This window comes from Antrostomus carolinensis, unplaced genomic scaffold (genome assembly GCF_000700745.2).
Source record: "Antrostomus carolinensis isolate BGI_N321 unplaced genomic scaffold, ASM70074v2 scaffold37769, whole genome shotgun sequence".
Taxonomy (NCBI): Eukaryota; Metazoa; Chordata; class Aves; order Caprimulgiformes; family Caprimulgidae; genus Antrostomus; species Antrostomus carolinensis.
The window spans coordinates 1-18,625 of NW_010338569.1; the positions used below are offsets into that span (position 1 = coordinate 1).

General features: G+C 43.8%; 2 protein-coding genes across 2 annotated transcripts in view; one reads left to right on the plus strand and one right to left on the minus strand.

The window, feature by feature from the left end:
- Positions 1-9: 9 nt before the first annotated feature.
- Positions 10-2,868, plus strand: LOC114818925 (actin-related protein 2/3 complex subunit 5-like protein; the record flags this gene model as incomplete). The annotated part of the gene is made up of 3 exons (XM_029086891.1): positions 10-24; positions 214-387; positions 2,806-2,868. Coding segments are annotated over 3 exons (252 nt in total), but the record flags the coding sequence as incomplete, so codon positions are not given.
- Positions 2,869-6,691: 3,823 nt separating this feature from the next.
- The window catches only part of GOLGA1 (golgin A1), a 14,792-nt gene continuing 2,858 nt past the window's right edge, over positions 6,692-18,625 (minus strand). The window contains exons 3-22 of the mRNA XM_010175558.1: positions 18,469-18,543; positions 17,873-17,970; positions 16,864-16,896; positions 16,110-16,238; positions 15,640-15,809; positions 15,128-15,239; positions 14,912-15,007; positions 14,572-14,697; positions 14,041-14,136; positions 13,478-13,573; positions 13,055-13,207; positions 12,736-12,831; positions 11,908-11,997; positions 10,595-10,697; positions 10,045-10,202; positions 9,425-9,586; positions 8,835-8,894; positions 8,441-8,611; positions 7,614-7,700; positions 6,692-6,772 (exon numbers count right to left, since the gene is read on the minus strand). Of these exons, the coding sequence (XP_010173860.1) occupies positions 6,692-6,772; positions 7,614-7,700; positions 8,441-8,611; positions 8,835-8,894; positions 9,425-9,586; positions 10,045-10,202; positions 10,595-10,697; positions 11,908-11,997; positions 12,736-12,831; positions 13,055-13,207; positions 13,478-13,573; positions 14,041-14,136; positions 14,572-14,697; positions 14,912-15,007; positions 15,128-15,239; positions 15,640-15,809; positions 16,110-16,238; positions 16,864-16,896; positions 17,873-17,970; positions 18,469-18,543 (2,192 nt within the window). The remainder of the gene's footprint in view (positions 6,773-7,613; positions 7,701-8,440; positions 8,612-8,834; positions 8,895-9,424; positions 9,587-10,044; positions 10,203-10,594; positions 10,698-11,907; positions 11,998-12,735; positions 12,832-13,054; positions 13,208-13,477; positions 13,574-14,040; positions 14,137-14,571; positions 14,698-14,911; positions 15,008-15,127; positions 15,240-15,639; positions 15,810-16,109; positions 16,239-16,863; positions 16,897-17,872; positions 17,971-18,468; positions 18,544-18,625) is intronic.

An 18,625-nucleotide genomic window follows, 5' to 3' on the forward strand; every position in this document is an offset into this window, starting at 1 on the left:
AAGAGTGGCCAAGCACTGGAACAGGCTGCCCGGGGCAATGCTGGAGTCCCCATCCGTGGAGGTGTTCAAAAACCATGTAGACGTGGCACTTCAGGATGTGGCTTGGTGGGCATGGTGGTGTCAGGTTGATGGTTGGACTTAATGAGCTTGGAGGTCTTTGCCAACCTTAATGATTCTCTGAGTCTCACGTTACTCTCCTTGTCTTCGCAGGAGCAGGCCCAGGGAACCATGCTCAAAGTCCTCACCTCCTTTAAGAGCAGTGAAATAGAACAAGCGGTGAATTCCTTAGACAGGAACGGCGTGGACTTGTTAATGAAGTACATTTATAAAGGATTTGAGAAGCCGTCAGAAAACAGCAGCGCAATATTGCTTCAGTGGCATGAAAAGGTGGGTGCTTCTGCTGAGGCTCTTCTGGCTCCACGCTCCACGGGGTCCCTGCCAGTGCGTTGGCGAGAGCCCCCGAAGGGGAGGGAGATGATGGCCGGGGGCTCATCCCCGGGGAGCACAGCAACTGGAAGTTCCTTTGATCTTTGGCCTGGTTGAGCTGGGACTCGTTCAGCCGTTGCCTGTGTGTCAGAGCTTGTCCTCAGCCGGGGGAGAGGGGAGACTTTAGCAGGGCAGCGTCTGCTGGAGGAAGCATCGTATCTTCTTTGTGGCCCTGCCGAGGAGAAAGCGCGGGGAGAGGAGACGCGGGTGGCTGAAGGGTGTTGCTGGCCTCCTGCCTTCGTCGGGGAGGGTTGGGCTGGGGGGTGCTGGGCTGGGTCAGCTCTGGGTGAGCTGAGTTTTCATCAGCCAGGTGCTGCTGGCAACAGCCTACGTGTCACAGCTCAGTAACAGGATTTGGCAAACCTGTTTGGTTTGTGCCGGAGAAGCTCTTGAGATCTCCAGGAAGATTCCGCTGGGATGCGGAGCCGTGCTCTCTGGAATGCCCGTGGTGAGACAGGGAGGTCGAACGTTCCCTCTCTGCCAGGATGAGGCGCGTGAGGCAGCTGCTCAGTGTCACTGTCCCCAGGCAGGAATCCGAGAGGAACGTTCCCTGCTGCAGGGTTTCAGCTGCAGCACTGGCTGTCAGTGCTCCTCCTCGGAGCCAGGATCCCTAGGAATGCTGCAGCTCCCTGTTCCCCCGGCACCGCAGCAGCGCAGCCCGCTGCCAACGCCAGCGTCGTTTCACAACCTCCTGGGATTTTCCTGTGATAAAGACAGGAGTTGTGCAGAGTGACTCCAGCTATTAGCAGCTGTCACCGGCTTTGCACAACGGGAGGAGGAAGGAATTTCTCAGGCCAAGAGAATTTGTTTCTGCTTGAGTGGTTTTTTGTTGATTTTTTTCCCCTGTTGTTGTTTCCACTGGAGACAGATTTCAGGTAACCCTGGGCGGGTGCTCCCAGTGTGTAACGTTGCACAATCCCACCCTGACGGGGAGGATGCTCAGAGCATGTCAGCACACGTAAAGCACCTTGGGCTCCTTGTGAAAGGAGCAGGCAGGGCTGGAGGAGGCCAGGCAGGGTTTAAAACCTTCCTTGTGTTCTGCTTTTGGCACTACCAGTCAGACGTGTGGCTTGCTCGGAGAGGATTCAGCTGCTCGGTAGCTGCACCAGCCTGTCCTCTGGACAAGGCTTGTCGTCCCCGTGTGTGTCAGGGCTGGTGAGTGGGGAACGTTGAGGCGCATACGGTGTGTGCAGGTTCTGCTCCAGCCCCTCTGCAGTCACCGGTTTCCTGGTGACAGGGAGGTGTCCCGCGGTGTGGATCATCCTTCTCAGTGCATCCACTGTCGTACCCACGGGGCTGGATTTGAATTACATCCAGGCCTTGTTTTAAGCAGTCAGCTTTAATACTTATTTTTTTGTAATCACATCCATCTCCTTCTGGACTTTGGAACGATACGTTACTTACATTGAAGGATGCAAATGAAACTCCAAGGAGCCCGTCCTCCTTTTCCCTTCAGGGTTGTGGGAGGTGAGACATTCTGCATCATCAGTGATGTGTGACATCAGTATCCTTCTCCAGATCCAAAAGATGGTTTGTTAGATTTTGGAGAATGTAATTTTTCCCTTCAGATTCAGTGGTGTAGGGGTTGCTAAATCATTGCATTGGATTTTGTCTGCCCTTCAGTCCCTCGGTTCTTCTGTCACGGAGTACAGTTGTAGAATATTCTATAAATAATCTGAGTCAAAGATCACTCTCATCTCTATTTACAGAGGGGAAGTGAGGCACAAACTTCCCCAGACTGGAACAAGCAAGGATCTGGGTTCAGCTCTGAGCTCCCCCATTAGCCTTTTAACTCTTGGCCTAAATCATTCAGAGCACAGGCTGCTGAGAGGAGTGAGTGTGCAAACACAGAACCTGGCAGCGCAGGAAGGCGGCAGCAGGGCAGGAAGCACCTGCAGAGACACCAGGAGGTGGAACAACCCGAGAACCACGTTTCCTGTTGTGGTGGCAGCAGCCAGAACAGCGAGCTGTGCTGTGGGCTGGGGCCGGGCGAGCACAGGCGGGGACAGCGCTGCTTCGTCTGCGCTGGGAACCTCGCGCTGCACCCTGGTTTAGTACCTAAAGGAAATGACTTCAGATGTCTTCAATGTCCACATGCGCTAGAGAAAAAGAGATTTTTCCCCAATTAATGGTTTTAAAGATTTGAGAGCAAAAAAGGGGGTAGAATGAGCTGGAACAGCCCAAAGTGCCTGTGTGTGAAGTACATTTTTGAAGAGCCACGTACTCTTTGTTATTAAACACTTGTTTGTCCTTTTAAGATGCCTTTTTCACGCGACGCGGCGACTCCGTGTAACCTCTCTCCTTTTCCCTTCCCCACAGGCACTAGCAGTAGGTGGATTAGGTTCCATAGTCAGAGTTCTTACAGCAAGAAAGACTGTTTAAAAGACTATTCACTTGAACCAAGACGACGCTCAGTTCTGGACTCGGAAGAAGGAATTAGCTGAAATTACACTGGTCCATCTTCGTTAGAGATCGCAGTCTGCTGAAATAGTCCGGAGAACTCCTCGTGGAATGCTTTCAACCTTAACGCCGGGGAAGAGCAAAGGTGTTCCTGCATATCCCCACTCTCCCATCCAGGAGCCAAGACATTCTCCCGCTCCCTCCTTTAAAGGCAGAGAGAAGGCACGCTCCTGCCTCCTGTTCCTGAAGCGAACAGGTATTTCCAGATGCTGCTTTATCCGAGTGTGGTGACACCAGATCCTGCGTGTGCTGCTTGTTTCAGAGGCAGCGACGTCCTTGGCAGAGGCGAGATCCCGACAGCTCGTGGGCAGGAGGAGTGTTTGTTAGCGCTCAGGTGGTTTTGTACGCACGGCCGAAGGACGGGTTGGACTGTGGGGCTGGTTTCAATGTAAAGTGCCTGCTGCATCAATAAAGTTCTTGGATCACGTGAGTTGAGTCATTTATTTTTTGCTAAACCCTAAGTCTGACAGGTTACTCAAAAGCAGGCCAGCAGTAGACCAATTCTCAGTGTCCACCTTTGCACAAATGCTGTGAACTCCCAACTATTTATGGAATTTGTCCTCAAATCCAACTCTGCTGGCTGCAGGAAGTGAGACCAAGCTCAGCTGTTCCAGTCAAGGCTTCCAAGATGCAGTGAATGTAATTACATAATCATCACCCATGACTTGATTTTTATATTCTTATCCACCCTAGAAAGTCAGGAAAATACTTCAGAAGAGCATGTCCTCACCTTCTGAAGGACTTCAGGAGAGCAAAGTGAGCTGCTTCCTTTGAGTCAGTAGGCACCGATGTTTTATCCCTGGCGTGTCCAGACAGAAGGACACATCATCTCAAGCCATCGCTGTCTCCACCATCAGAGCACCCTTGGCCAGAGCACTGGGGTTGTGCAGCATCCCCCTGGGCCGTGGGGCTGGCAGGGGGATCTGCCAGGACAGAGCCTTCCTTTTGGCACAAACAAGCTCACACCAAGTGAAGCAGCTGCTCAGGGAGGCCCAGCTCCATTCTGTCTTTGTTTTTATCAGCTGCTAAAACTGCAGCAGCAGCAGCTGTCCCTGGCAAAAGACAATTTTGAGGAGGCAGAAGTGCTCCCCCTCATTCCTGGCCTAACTCCCTAGGAGAGCTGGAGGCCTTAATTACCTGTCTGACTGACACACCCATTCTTGCCACGGGCAGAAGGTGGGGTTTGGCTCATGCTTTAACATTCTCTCCATTTTAAAGAGCTATAGCATCCCAGTGGAGATAACCACAACTATAAAAAGAAAGAAATTCAAGATTAGGGTTTTGATCCAAAAATGTATTGCACCACAGATTTCATAGTGTTTCAGAATACAATCCATATTTACAGCATAGAAGGAAAGAAATCCAATGGCCATAGAAAGGAAACCACTGTTTTTATACAAGGGAAAGTGCAGTAGCTTTTTAATATATGTATACACACCATTCTTGCTCCAATACCTAAAGAAAATTCAACACTTCAGAACTAATTTATGGTAAGTTGATCCTGTGTGAGCTCTGGGATCTTAAAACTGAAGCTGTGTTAGTGAATTTAGAATCTAAGATGTTATTGTCACTATTCCAGGCGGCCTGTGCTGCTTTTCTTCCTGTTCAGCAGTAACCTTTCAAGCCAGGATCAACGTAAACCGATTAGTCATTCAGCAGCATCAGCACGAGGAGAGGGAATCCTGTCCCCTGCTCTCAGGTCCCACAGAAACAGGCCAGGGCAAAGGGACATTCTACAGAAAAAGACCTTCAAGAATAAAATCTTCCCAGAACCAACAGGGTTATCCTGCCCCTGCTTTGTTTCAGTAGAGAAACAATTGATATAAATCTACTTTTTGATTGTCTGATTTTGTATCAGAGCAGAGTTGTACTCTTCCCCTCAACTTCCCCTATGCTATCGCCAAGGTCACTAAAGACTGTGTGGGGACAAGCTTTAGCATTACCAAGAAAAATCCTGTTGGTTTTCCTAACTTCAAATAAACACAATCCAGCTCTAAACCCTGTGCCAAGGTAAGAGCTCCTGCGAGTACCTGTGTCTGGGATCTGGCTGACTAACAAAAACGGGAGGCAGCACATTCACCCCCCGGGTAACTGACCTCACATGGAAGGAAACGTTCACCTTCAGCACAGCACGAGTGTGCAGGGAGCCAGGGAGCAGCTCCTGTGCTGCAGCTCTAACACCAACGTCTCAACTGCCACCACCAAGGTCACTCAGACCCCTGTGAGTAAAGCAGAGTTAAAACCTGAACAGGGACTGTGTCTCCTCCACTCGAGGACAGGATGAATTTTCTCAATATATTTAATAAAAGTATTGTTAGTAACACAAACCTCATAGTAAGAGAACGACCAGAGCTGCAGCCTGCTCGTCCAATTCCATACAGAACGTAGGGTTTTTTTTTGGAAGTATGTCCCATTTTTAAGAATTCACACTTACCACTGCAAAATCGAGCTGAAAATGGGGAGCAGCAGTGTTAGTAACGACAGGCAAAATTCTGCTTCCACTCTGGGAGACAAATGCCACCTTAGTCCCCTTTTCTTAAGGGGGAAGGAGAACAAGCTGCTGGAACCAAGATTTTTTTCATTAAGAGTTGAATTTTGCCCTCAAAACTAAAAAGCTCATGAGCAGTGTTTCTTTTACCATGTAGTTAGGACACAGTTAACAGCCCCACTACGTGTTCAAAACAGTTTTTAAGCATTGGTATTTGAAGTACAGAAAACCACAACCAAAGAGGCAGATACTGGCTATAAATATTTGTTACTAGCAGACTGGAAGAAATAAAAAATAAAAATCAAAGTGTTTAGTACCAATATTCCTCACCCTTTGTCACTAGATTTTATTTCTTTACATTTTTTTAATAAAAGGTATTTCTCAGTGTGCATTTACAATACCTGGAATTCAGCTTTAAAAATTTAAAATTATTTACTACCCCCTTCTTCCCAATGCTAACAACCTACAGTACAGGCTAAGAGATTAGTTTTCAAGGCGACTGAGTATTAGGTACTATAATTAAGACCATTTTAAATAGTATTTTTCTTTAAGAAAAGTAAAAATCAGACAACTCTAAAGTTGTGCTCTCAAATTAAATAATCATCATCAACATGCAGCCTTCAGGACTGCAGGCCAGGATATATGCACCTTAAATTACACAGTGATATGAAAAATGCGAACTATTAGTTAGGTCAGTATAAGAAGGCAAGGCAGATTTCTTGGTTTTTTTGGTTAAAGCTCCTGCTCCTGTTCTTTGAAAGGCTCCTCAAACCATCAAAAACTCGATACAGTACTGCCAACTGGTTTGTTTTTGTTTTATCATCGCTTGCTTTCCACAGCGAGACAAGGAGGCTTCCCTGTGTGGGAGTTACTCGACTCCAGCACTCCACAACAGCAGCTGGAATCACCATCCCAAGAGATGCACGTGGGAGAAGCTGGGACTGCCAGCACTGGCCTTGGAGAGGTGAACAGCGCCCTTTGGTGCCAAGAAAACAAGAGCCATGAGCACAAGGAGCTGACTTCTGTCACGAGACCATCGAGACGACGGTCCCCGGATCCATCCAACCCCCGAAGAGCTGTTGCAGTTTGTAGTGAAAATTTCTCCTTGCACAACATTAGTTTTGTAAACAGTGTCATAAAAGTTCTTGTACAAAATACTGCAATGACAGTGATTAAGACACACCTGAAGCAGTGTGTTCAGCATTCTTTTCACAGAAAAAAAGTGGCTAGATGCTGACTGCCCATCTTCACGTTCCCTTAAGGCCACAGTGTCCTTGGGCTCGAGATAGACGGCCGGATACTGCCTTTAGGAGATGGCTTTGACCCAAACCATGACATCTAGGACAGGAAAAGACAATACACATTATGCTAGGGTCACATTTTCAGAGGCTGCAGACTTAAAAAAGAACATGGTGCATGGGCATCTCTCCGTTATTCGATGGAGAGAAGTACTTATAAAGCAGAATGCTGCAGACTTCAGACACAGTCAAACCTGGAAGAAACAGCATCCATCTTCCACAAGTGAAGATGAGTGAAGATTAGGCTTAGACATTTCCTTTAAAATAAACACAAATCACAGATCTCCAGTCATTTGCACACAGTACCTTTAGTCAGCCTACTATTGTCCTGTTCCCTGAACAGGACACGGTGAGGAATCTCCCTCAGCTGCAATCATACGTAGACTGAACACATCCAGCTTACAGAGTGGGCAGAGATGATGCAGGACGTGCAAGGAACTGAGACAGCACTCATTTAGGAACACTCACTGATAACCACACAGCCAGGGACACACAGGAGATCTCATTTTAGGCAATGGCAAGGAGAAACATCTTGGTGTCTAAGCCCAATGTCAAAACAACAAACCAGGAATTCAGCTTCCTGCTTGTAAAACATTTGACTGTGCTCCAGCAAGGAGTTTCTCGCTTCCTTCCCCCCATGGACTGAGTCTGCTGGGCAAAACTGTGCTGCTACTCCTTCTCTGAAGCACTGGGAAGCTGGTATTTCCCTCATTGAAATGGACCATTTCCAACACGATTAGTTAACAGCTTAATAAGAAATTCCATTTATTATTGTAGCCAACATTTGGAAAAGATAGTTCTCACAATCTCCCAGCATCTAAGAATTTCATTCCATCTGCTGGGAGTCCCGTTAGAGACTACAAGTGGAAGAGAACCCTTACCTTGTACTCCAGAGTCTCTTTAAGCATGTTTTCTTCCTCTTGTGAAAAATTCAGTAACACAGACACAGCTTTAATCAGGTGGAATGCCTGAAAGAAACCACAGTATTTTGTTGCTCATGATGCTCTCAGGCTCTACGTGCCGGACTCTGGTGCAGCACAGAGGTTTCTGCAGGTTGATCAAACCAGCATGTAGGCAGGAAAGAATCATTTTAAATATACACCTAAGTATATTAACTCTACAGTACTAACATTCTAAACAGGGCATACAACACAGAGCTAGTAAAGGACTCAGGCACTCAGGATACCAAGGGGGCACACAATTATTTCTTCATCTTACGCACTGACGTGCAATTAAGCAAAGTATATTGTTGGCATTGGTTTTTTTTAGCTTTAACTCTTTTGACACCATGTGGAGAACGTGAAGGAGCTCCAAATGCACCAGGAATTCCCTCTTGCAGATCAACAGCAACTGGGTTATGTCTTTTTCTTGGGTTTTTTGCCATCTTTCTTAAATGTACAACCACTCTAATTCCATACTCCACATGCTTTTGAGAGCAGTGCAGAAGGAATGTCTCGCAGCTTTAGAACTTTACCTTTCAGGACATAACTACCACTTAAAAACTCACATTTCCCTTTCATTTAGTCCATAATAATCTGTACTTCCAAAGATACCACTGTTAGTTATTTTGCTTCATTGTGTTGAATCAGTCAACAACTTTGGAAGTGTAAAAGTGTGGAATTGGCACAGAAGTGTCCTCAGCAGGGAACTGGTGGCAGTTTCTAGAGACAGACAGGCTTAGACAGAGAAGGCAAGTGCACATCTTTACCTCAGATTCCCGGCAGGACATGAATTTTAGTACAACATGTTTAAGGTATTCAAAGTTTATCTCCCTTGAGTCATTTAGATCAGAGTTGTTTGTGACAGTCACAGAAGCATTAGGCACTTCAGAATTTGCTTTTTCACGTACTTCAGGTACCTCACTGTCAGGCCTTATTTTCTAAAACAAGAAAGAGAGAACATTGTAGACTGTCAGTGATCCAGAATAACCTACTTCCTTAATTTAAGGGTTCACTGATCTGCCTGCAAACACAAGGAAACTGTAGACAGGCCTAACAAAAAAAACCCCAAAATTACGCTCTAGCTAGCAGTGAAATTTCTGGAATTATCAGTGCAAGTCAGTAAGTGGCAGCTGAAGAGACTGAAAAAACCCAAACCCTTACCAACTCTTTCTGGAGGGTTTTCTTGAGCTCTGTCATTCTTTGCTGTAGCTGCTTTATCATCTGTAAGCACAGCAGAGGATAGTGTTAATACAGTATTCATTGTCAGGACACATCCTGACCCACAGGTATCTGGAAAAACCCACGACAAACAAGTGCAATGAATGAAACAATTATTAAACAATGTGGACAGCTCTGAAGAAGCCACCTGAATGTCTGGCCTTTCCAGCTGCACACAGCAGCAGGCACCTGACAGGATACTTGGGCTTTCATGAGACAGAGAGCACAGTGGAAGTGAGCTGAATTCACAAAAAAGGGCTCTGCAGGAAAGCTGTGAACAGTGTCATTTGGTGATACCATCTTTCCTCCAAAATAGATAAGGATTCCTACAATTCTGGCTGCAGTTTTTATTCACTGTTGCTGGATCCTTGTACAATCCAGAGGTAAAAAAAATTACTCACAGAATAGTGGATTCTAATCAGACCTGCAGTTTTGGTAAGCCTGTCCTGAGGCTGCAGCATGGGCAGCACAATTATTAGGCTTCCTAATTGAAAGGGGAAGGACTCAGAGCTGTTTCTGCTGTTGCAGTTCACCTTGTTTTTCTCAGTAATTTGCTGTTCCAGCTCTCTGTTATCCTTCTGAAGTTGAAGGACGTCTGCAGCTGCTACCTCTCCATTCTGTTCCACCAGAGGGGTTTCTGGAGAATGCAGATGTTTGTCGTTCAAGGCTCTTGTTGATTCCTCTAGTTCTGAAACCTGTAAAAATGAAAAGAGTGATTCAGGGAGATATCATGACACTTCCAGCCCATGAGCTCTCCCCAAGGAGAAAGCCAGACTTCTTCTGGTTGTTGTTTGTGTGTGGGGCTGGTGGTACATTAGTGGCAATCTAGGTGACCACATCTCTCACTGGCCTGCTTATTACTTTGGGGTCTCTGCCTCATTGGTTTCATAATGGTTCTTCTCAAGCCATTTTATGAATCAAATAAAATAAGAGCTTGTCTTTCACAAACCAGTCACAGATCTGACAGGAAGCAGCTTCCTTTAGGAAGACAGGGAACAACAAATAATGTGGGTCTACACTGCTGGTGTTTCAGCTCATGAGCAAGAGTAAACAGCTCCAAGCACCTATCTCCAGCATGACAGAACTGGGCTCTCCTGCACACCTGCTTATTTCCTGAGAAGTCTGAACAGACTGGATTTGCAACTGCACTCACGTTTTTCTCGTGTTCTCTGGCCAACAGGCACTCCTGTACCTGCAACTTCAGTTCCTCAATTTCCTTTCTTGCTGTTTCCTCCTTCTCCACTGCTCGGCTATTACTTGCCTCTATGTCAGATTGCAACTGATGCATCTGCAGCAAGACAGCTTCATGATCTGAGAAAGGAGAGACCTGCTTAGTATCAGTCTACTGAACCAAATGGGAGTTTCTAATTATTTTTCTTAAATGAAGTAAGTTACAGTGACAGTAATTCCTGACCTTTTTGCCTCGCTCTGTGCAAAGCAACATTTACAAAAAGTACAGCAAGATTTGTTATTTTATGGTATATAAACATAAGACCTTGATTTAAAAAGAAAAAGTGGCTTTGTTTCTAAGGACACAGTAGAGAGACTGTCCAATTGTTACTGAAGGATGTAAGATTTTGAAAATTCTAATAAATAGGAAAGGGAAATCTAGAATTATTACAAGCTATAGACAGGCAAGCCTAGCACTAGAGACTGTACTTAGCTAAAGCTGTCTGGGATACAGCAGACTTGTTTGGTCTAACCTTGACTGAGTTGGTTTAGTTCCTCCTTCTGTTTTAGAAGCAAATCACATTTTTCATCAATCAGTTGGTCTTTTTCCTTTATTAAGGAAGCCAGATGTGAAACCTTCAAAGCAAGCAAACAAACAAAAATAAATCATTAAAGATTATAAAACTAGAAGAGGGCATTGAAAGATTTTCAACATAGCTCAGAGGTTCAGAAGTTATTTTAATTTTTTTTTGCAGGAAGGACTGGAGAAGAATGTTTGTATCAGTGATAAAGGCAGTGGCTGGTATCCATAACTGGCAGGGGCTGCCTGAGCTCTGCGCAAGGCAATACAACACCTTGAGAAAGCAGTTAGTGCAGCATTGGTGTTACAGATGATACAATGTGGATGTGTGATCTACCCAGAGACTCACAGAAGGCATCACCTCTACACTGCTGACCTCATTAAAAACCACTGAAGTCAATGTAGGAGCCAAAACACACTTTGGTTCTGATAAACTGTGTGCCACAGTGACAGGCTGCCTCATAACCAACAGGTGGCAGCTGTAAAAGAGCCATCAAGCAAAATCCAACATCGACCCCAGGACCAGGCAAACACAGATCTGCAGCCATCCCAGAATAAAGAAACCAAAAGATGGGACTAAATTCAGTCAAACTTGCTTAGTTGGCAGTTCCCAGCTTGAGCAAACACAACCTCGCATTATCCACAATGACCATTTTTAATGAAGGAGCAGCAAAATAAGACTACCTAGAATTGACATTTGGTTCCTGGAATCAACCTCCTCCTCCCTTGGAGGAAATTTACAATTTGAGAACTGCTGTGCTTCAGAGGGAGAAGGATGGGACACAAGCGCTGAAAGGAACAACAACAGAACAAATTTCTTCAAAACAAACTGACAACTAATGAGTGGCTCAGGATGTCTGGCCCATTGGGACGATTCACCACCTCACAGATCTGAAAGGCTCTGAAATATCAGCCACCCTCATTCTGAGCACATGTATTCACTTGCTACTACCTGGTCTTCTCCTTAGTTGTTCATATTCAACTGCCACAACCTGCCGTAACTCTCAAGCCTACAAACTTACAAATATCCTGAACTTTGCAGCCAGTAACATTTTACACTCTTCCATTGGAAGAATTCACCTAAGCTGATGACATTCTTGTGCAGGCATTTACATGGACACCCTTCAGTTTCACCACTGTCCTGCATGCTGAGGATATTGTTCTGAGCAATGTTCCTGACTTATTGACAACTGAGTCCAAATCTAGTCCGGTCTGTGCAAGGTGGGGAGCACCCAAATGTATTTCAGACTGTCGGTATTAACCCACCTGCTGCTGGAATTCCTCTCTTTGTTTTCGTGTTTCTTCCAATGCTTTGGCAATTTCAACACTGACAGTCTCTCTACTGCTCAATTCATTCTGCAAACCAAAAGTAATTCAGAGGTTACTCGAGAATTAAAATCCAGTCAGTCTCTCATCTTTAAACCCAAATCCATTAGTGACTAGAATTTAGTGGTGTTCCAATACACAATGATTTACACTTCCAAATGAGAGTTACTGTTTTGTTTTACTGCACTGCTATCTGCACGTGTAAGAGCAGCACAGAACTGATATAAGAGGTCAAACATATCCCATGGTTAAAAGATCTTTTAGCTTCAAGTTTCTATTACAAAGAAGTAGCTCCTTCCTACAACTGATCTTTATTCCAATTGTGCATCCAAGAGAAGCTACAGAAAAAAAAAACTTTCAACAATCTAAAATTACAGACAAAGGACTGAGTATAGGCTGTAAATAAATACCTGGCCAACTTAAGTTTTAAACTTCTGTTTCGAATGCTATGAGTGGAATTTGATGTTGAACTATTCCGTATTCATTACTGCTAACAGGATTTAAAAGCTCTTCATGCCTGACAACATGGGAACGTATTATTTCTGCCTGATTTAGGCAGACCCAAGCATTCTGTTTCAGAAAAGGATCAGCCATTTGTAAAGTTCCTCAAATGCATTTGTGCTGAGTACCAAAGATGCTTTACAGCTGTAAGTACGTGCAACCTGGATGCTGTGTGACTGCAAGCACCAAGAATGTAACACACTTTGCCCTTGTTTCTCAGACTGGGTTCTGTATTTAACTGACGTCACGAACCATTTAAGCTCTTACCTTCAGCCTGTTCAATTCAGACTCTTGTTTTTTTAAAGAGCTCTCATACTCTTCTCTGCTTCCATTAAGATTTTCATTTTCCTTTTCCAACTGGCTCTGTAAAATAAAGACTGATTAAATACCAAGCACAATTATTCTAATGCTTTGTTTAAACAACTAAACACATAAAATGCTTTGTCCATACTTAAGTTTCTCAAAGTATGAGAACCTCTATTACAAGGCTAGGAGCACTGAATATGAACATTCAGACAACATGCAAGGTCTACAATCTGTGTTACAATCACTTTGTGTAGACCCACTGAACAGTGTCTGTACTTACAATCCTGTGCTGAGCAGTTGTTTTATCAAATTCCCAAGCTCTTTCAAGAGCAGCAATTTGAGACTCCAGCCCAGTAACTTTCTGATCGTACTGATGTTTCTCACTTAAAATCTGTTGCTGCAGTTTACTTCTTTCATCCTCTAGATCAGTTTGCTTAAGAGAAATAAAGAAGACTACATTAATAAAAGGGTAATTTGAAGCTCTGACAAGAACTGGACACCATTCCACGAGACATACTCAACCTGAAGCAACACTATTCCTTTGGCAGCATGGCAGCATCACATACTCGTATACAGACACGGGTTTAGGAGACAAACAGCAAGAAAACACTTGAGTAATGAAAAAAACAGAGAAATGGATCTCTCTGGGGGTGCTGAAGACTGATCTGCCACTGGTTAATGAAACATCATGCAGCACACTCACCAACTTCTGGATCTTCAGATCCTGCTCAGCAGCTGCTTCTTTGCTCTTTTTCAATGCTTCTGCTGCAGTCTGTAGTTTTTGTTCCAGTTCTTTATTCTAAAATACAACCATACATTAAATTCTTCATCCATTGGCATCTGCATTATTAGAAGAAATGTACAGAATGTGGGATGACCCAGTAGGGGAAGGTAAACACTAAAACCATGAAACCACACAGTTCAGAATGACTGCCTACTTGACACATGCTGCTTTTAAAAGCTCTTCACCGCACTACTACCCCCCAGCAACGTTTGCACTTCAGCTTTGGTTTTTTAGGATAAAGAAGATACACATGAAATTTCTAACTTCACAACCTCCAGGCCCTTCTCCACCACTGAAGGTGGGGAGATGACCAGAGACACTGATCAATTAGTCTTTCCTTTCAAGACTAAATGTGACATGCAGTCTCACCTTTGGCTGAGAGTACGAGTGCAGTGAGGGAAGGAAATACAGAGCACAAAGAAGATGGAAACAGTGGGAATTTGTACTGAAAATAAAATAAAATAAATTTAAAAAAAGCTTACCTGTGTTTCCAACTGGTTCACCACCTCAGCATGACGTGTTCTGTCTGTTAGTACCTGCTGCCTGGTTTCATCCAGTTTCTGCTCAAGAGTAGCTTTCTGAAGATTAAATTGAGATGAAGAACAAGAGGAAGGATGGACAAAGAGGTAAGTTTTTTTTAATTAAGATTTTCCTTTATATTTAATTAGTAATGTCAAACTAAAATGGAACAGTTCTTTTGATGTGCAATACAGCTCTGCTCTTGGGAACCAGCATGTTTGATGCTAGGGCCTCCAGAGATCACGTTGCTCTGGGGATGACATCATTAATATTAAGAATGGGAAATTCACTAGCATCCTGTCATGATCCAGATGTAAACTCTAATTTAGCAGCCAGGTCATAATTTTCTAAGACAGACCGAGTTTAAGGAATTAAAAAAATATTATTCATTATTCATAGATTCTTTCCATGTGTAAGAAATAATGTATGTCCTAAAAAAAAAAATAAATCTTACTAAGATTGCACTTTTAAGCAGTCTATAAATATATAATTACCTCTTTGAGTAGCTCCTGCACATGTTCATCCCCTGAAAGATTTCTTTCTAGCTTTTTTTCCAAGGAAGACACTTTTTCCTGCAGCTGTTCAGTGAGTTTATTTCTCTCAGCAAATTTAAAAGTCATCTGTGAGAACAAGAAATCACAGCAACTCTTTTGTAGTGAAGCTTTCAGTTAATCCACTGTGGTTTCTTTAAGAAGTGCCATTAGAAACATCCTATTTGAAAAGGTAACAGGATCCTAAAACACTTTTTAAACACTACATTTCACACTCACACTGCATTACCCAAGTGTACACCTCGACACCAGCCAACAGCAGATGCAACTGAAAACACTTAACCTTTTGCTTGTGTTGTTCATATTCCACCTTCAGAGATTCATGCTCCACCTGCAACTTTTCCAGTCTCTTCTCACAACCAGAACCAGCAACTCGAGCCTAAAAATTGAGAAATTACTTGCTTTGAAGTTACATTTCCAATAACACTTAACTGCTATCTAATCTAACTGCTGCAGGCAAGGAGTTCTCTGAATCAAATCTCACTTAACTCAAACTTACATTTTGCAAGTCTACAGAAAGCTGCTGAATGACAGTTTGTAGCTCCTGTTCTCTTAACTCCAGAGCAGTGATCTTATTTTCTGCATTTGTCTCAGCTGTCATTAGTTCATCTCTTCACAGAAAGAGAATAAAAAAAAAAGGAAGTGACATACTGTTACAGAAAAATAATCTTTAGCAGATAATTCTGCTACTTATAAAAATGGACTAAGCAACGAGATTTTCTTGTCCTAAAACCAGCCACTGCTTGACTATACGTTTTCCAACAGAAGTGACAGCTCAGCATTCAAAACATGAAAACAAGACATCATAACAAGCTTACAGAACCCTAAACAAGTGCTATTTTAATTGGCTTGACAAGAAATACAAACTTGGCACTTACACCCACATTGACATACCAGAAGCAATTATTCAATCAACTCACTGCACATGTAAACTCGTCTGAAAGGAGAGAACTGGGCGTGAGGTACAGGGGAAACGCACACGTTGCTGCTCATGAAACACCAGCTCCATACCTCTGTGCCTCCAGCTCCAGGAACTGCTGCTGCAACTCCTGAAGGTCTTTCCTCAGGCCTGATGACTCGCTGCTTGCATCCTGAAGCATCTCCTTAGTGTGGGTTAGCTCTCGAGTGCACGCCTCTAGTTCCTGCTCTGTTCTGCTCAGAGATTCTTCCTTTTTCAAAAGCTGAATATTAGAATGTTATCTTTGACAATACAGATCACCTAGTCATACTGGCAAAGTCATTGAAACTCGTCTCTCTTATTGTTAGGAGCTGAATTAAATGTAATAATAAATTACTCCCACAAAAGTCACTTGAAATAAACTATGTAATATTGTCTGCATGCACCTGCTGTTAGGATTTTGACACTGCCCAAGAATGTATACAAGCACAAAGGCTAAAAAAATTAAGGCAGAGCTACTACTAACGTGGAATTCTAACAGAAATTTTAGGAAAGAAAAAAAAAAAGTTGAAAATAATCTTACCATGTGTTTAACTTTGGCAATTTCTTGCTGCTGAAAGCCCTCCAGTTCATCAATTTCATCTCTTTTTTGGAAAAGGTTCAAGCTCTGCTCCCTCATTTCTTGTAACTGTGTTTCAAGCATTTTTTTTTCCTGATAAAGCAACAAGAACAAAAGGAATCCAAGTATATCTGTATGCTTATTTCAAGTCAATTTAATTAAACACATTGCTACATATACAAGTAGAAACTCTTCCACATTCATGTCGCAGTGGGCAACATGGAGCAAATTAAACTTCTAAAACATCAAAAGAAAATCCATATTGATCACCATGCAGCCAACGATCACCTAACTGACCTCAAACATGGACAGCAGATACCAGCGTGTTTAATGTCTTCATAACCAGAGATACTTTAAACCAGACTAAGCTAAATAGCTGGAACAATCACAGGAATGAAATCCTGTATTAAAAAATTCCCTACCAAACAGGTTCATTTACTTTATGAAACAGATGACCCACTGCAAGACCTCAGATGAAGTCACTGCCGTGTTCTGCCTCCCAGCTGCCTCCTCTGTAATAAAGGGAACTATTGTTCCACCTTACAGGAGTACATCTTTCTCATTGCAACCCACCATTCTTACCCTCCCCACTGAAAAAGAATTCCAGAAGTACCTCCTGAAGCATTTGGGCTGGTACTGTAGCTGCCACAGGAAGTGTGCAGGCTAGTGTTTAAAAATACACACACAAAACCCACCCCAAACCTCAGAGCTTAGTTACCTTTTCAATTTGACCCAGTTTTTCCATCCACTCCTGAACAAGAAAGAAGGAAAAAAAAAATAAATCCATTTGTAGACTTTCAAGGGCAGCAATTATGGTTAAAAAAATAATAAAATGGTATTCTTAACAGAGACACTAAGTTGTGGTAATGATGGAAAAGTAATCAGCAAAAGAAAACAAACAGTTAGTGTTGTAATATAAAAGCCAAGGAATTGTTTAAGCAGGATGACCATGAGCCAGCACTGTGCCCTCGTGGCCAGGAAGGCCAATGGCATCCTGGGGGGCATTAGACGGGGTGTGGTTAGTAGGTCAGGAGAGGTTCTCCTCCCCCTCTACTCTGCCCTGGTGAGGCCACATCTGGAATATTGTGTCCAGTTCTGGGCCCCACAGTTCAGGAAGGACAGGGAACTGCTGGAGAGAGTCCAGCACAGAGCCACCAAGATGATGAGGGGAGTGGAGCATCTCCCTGCTGAGGAAAGGCTGAGGGAGCTGGGGCTCTTTAGCTTGGAGAAGAGGAGACTGAGGGGAGACCTCATTAATGTTTATAAATATGTAAAGGGTGAATGTCAGGAGGATGGAGCCAGGCTCTTCTCAGTGATGCCCAATGGTAGGACAAGGGGCAATGGGTGTGAGCTGGAACACAGGAGGTTCTGCTTAAACTTGAGAAGAAACTTCTTTACAGTGAGGGTGACAGAGCCCTGGGACAGGCTGCCCAGGGAGGGTGTGGAGTCTCCTTCTCTGGAGACATTCAAGACCCGCCTGGACGCCTTCCTGTGTGATCTCATTGAGGTTCCTGCTCTGGCAGGGGGTTGGACTGGATGATCTTTCGAGGTCCCTTCCAATCCCTGACATTCTGTGATTCTGTGATTTCCTGAGTGTTGGCACGCGAAGCAAATAAAACACAGAGGGACTGTTTTAATTAACGGTGACACCTGCTCACAGCACCCAGGTCACTCACACAGATCTCCACAGAGACGGGTTAAAAGCCAAGTTGTTCACGCTCCCTTACCTGGTCCTTCTTTTCCAAGGCCAAAGCCATTCCTTCAGCCATCTTGGCTCGACTGGCCTGGTGAGCTTCATTCTGCTCCTGAAACTTCCTCATGGAGGCTACCAACAGAGAATCACCAACTATATATTAAAAACTCACCTTTTGAAATTGCTTCTCAATTTTCCCTAAGTTAGAAATAACTTTAAAGAGCTGCTTCTGCAAGTAATTAGCCCCCATCTTGACTCTCTGGCACTAACACTGTGCCACTGACAACCTCACACTGCTTGGACACTGGGCAAATGCCAGAAATAGCAGAAGACAGCAGCACTGTTCCTCACTGGATTAGAACAAAGCTGCAGGTTTCAAAAAAAGTCTCTGCTGCACCTTAGTCCCAAATTTGTCAAATGGAATATAAACAACAACTTTGTTCAACAGGTAACGCACCTACTGCTGCTGCTTTTAACCCTGTAAATAAATCTTCTCCACCTCGAGGTACACAGTTTGAAAGGAAAGGATTAAAACACCAGTTTATCCAACCAGTTTCCTTCCAACCATAACAATTTTCAATTTAAAAAAATAAAAATAAAAAGGAAAAATTAAAAAAGAAAAGTACGTACAATCCTGATGCTTTTCTAACGCATTTTCAAGCTTCTCTTTTATCTTCTGCAAGTTTCGGATCTGATCAGCATAATCTTGTGTGAGGAGGGAGAAGCACAGACCAGGAATGAACAGACATTGAGGAGGGAAAATTTGGGGGGGGGGCGGGGGGAGGGC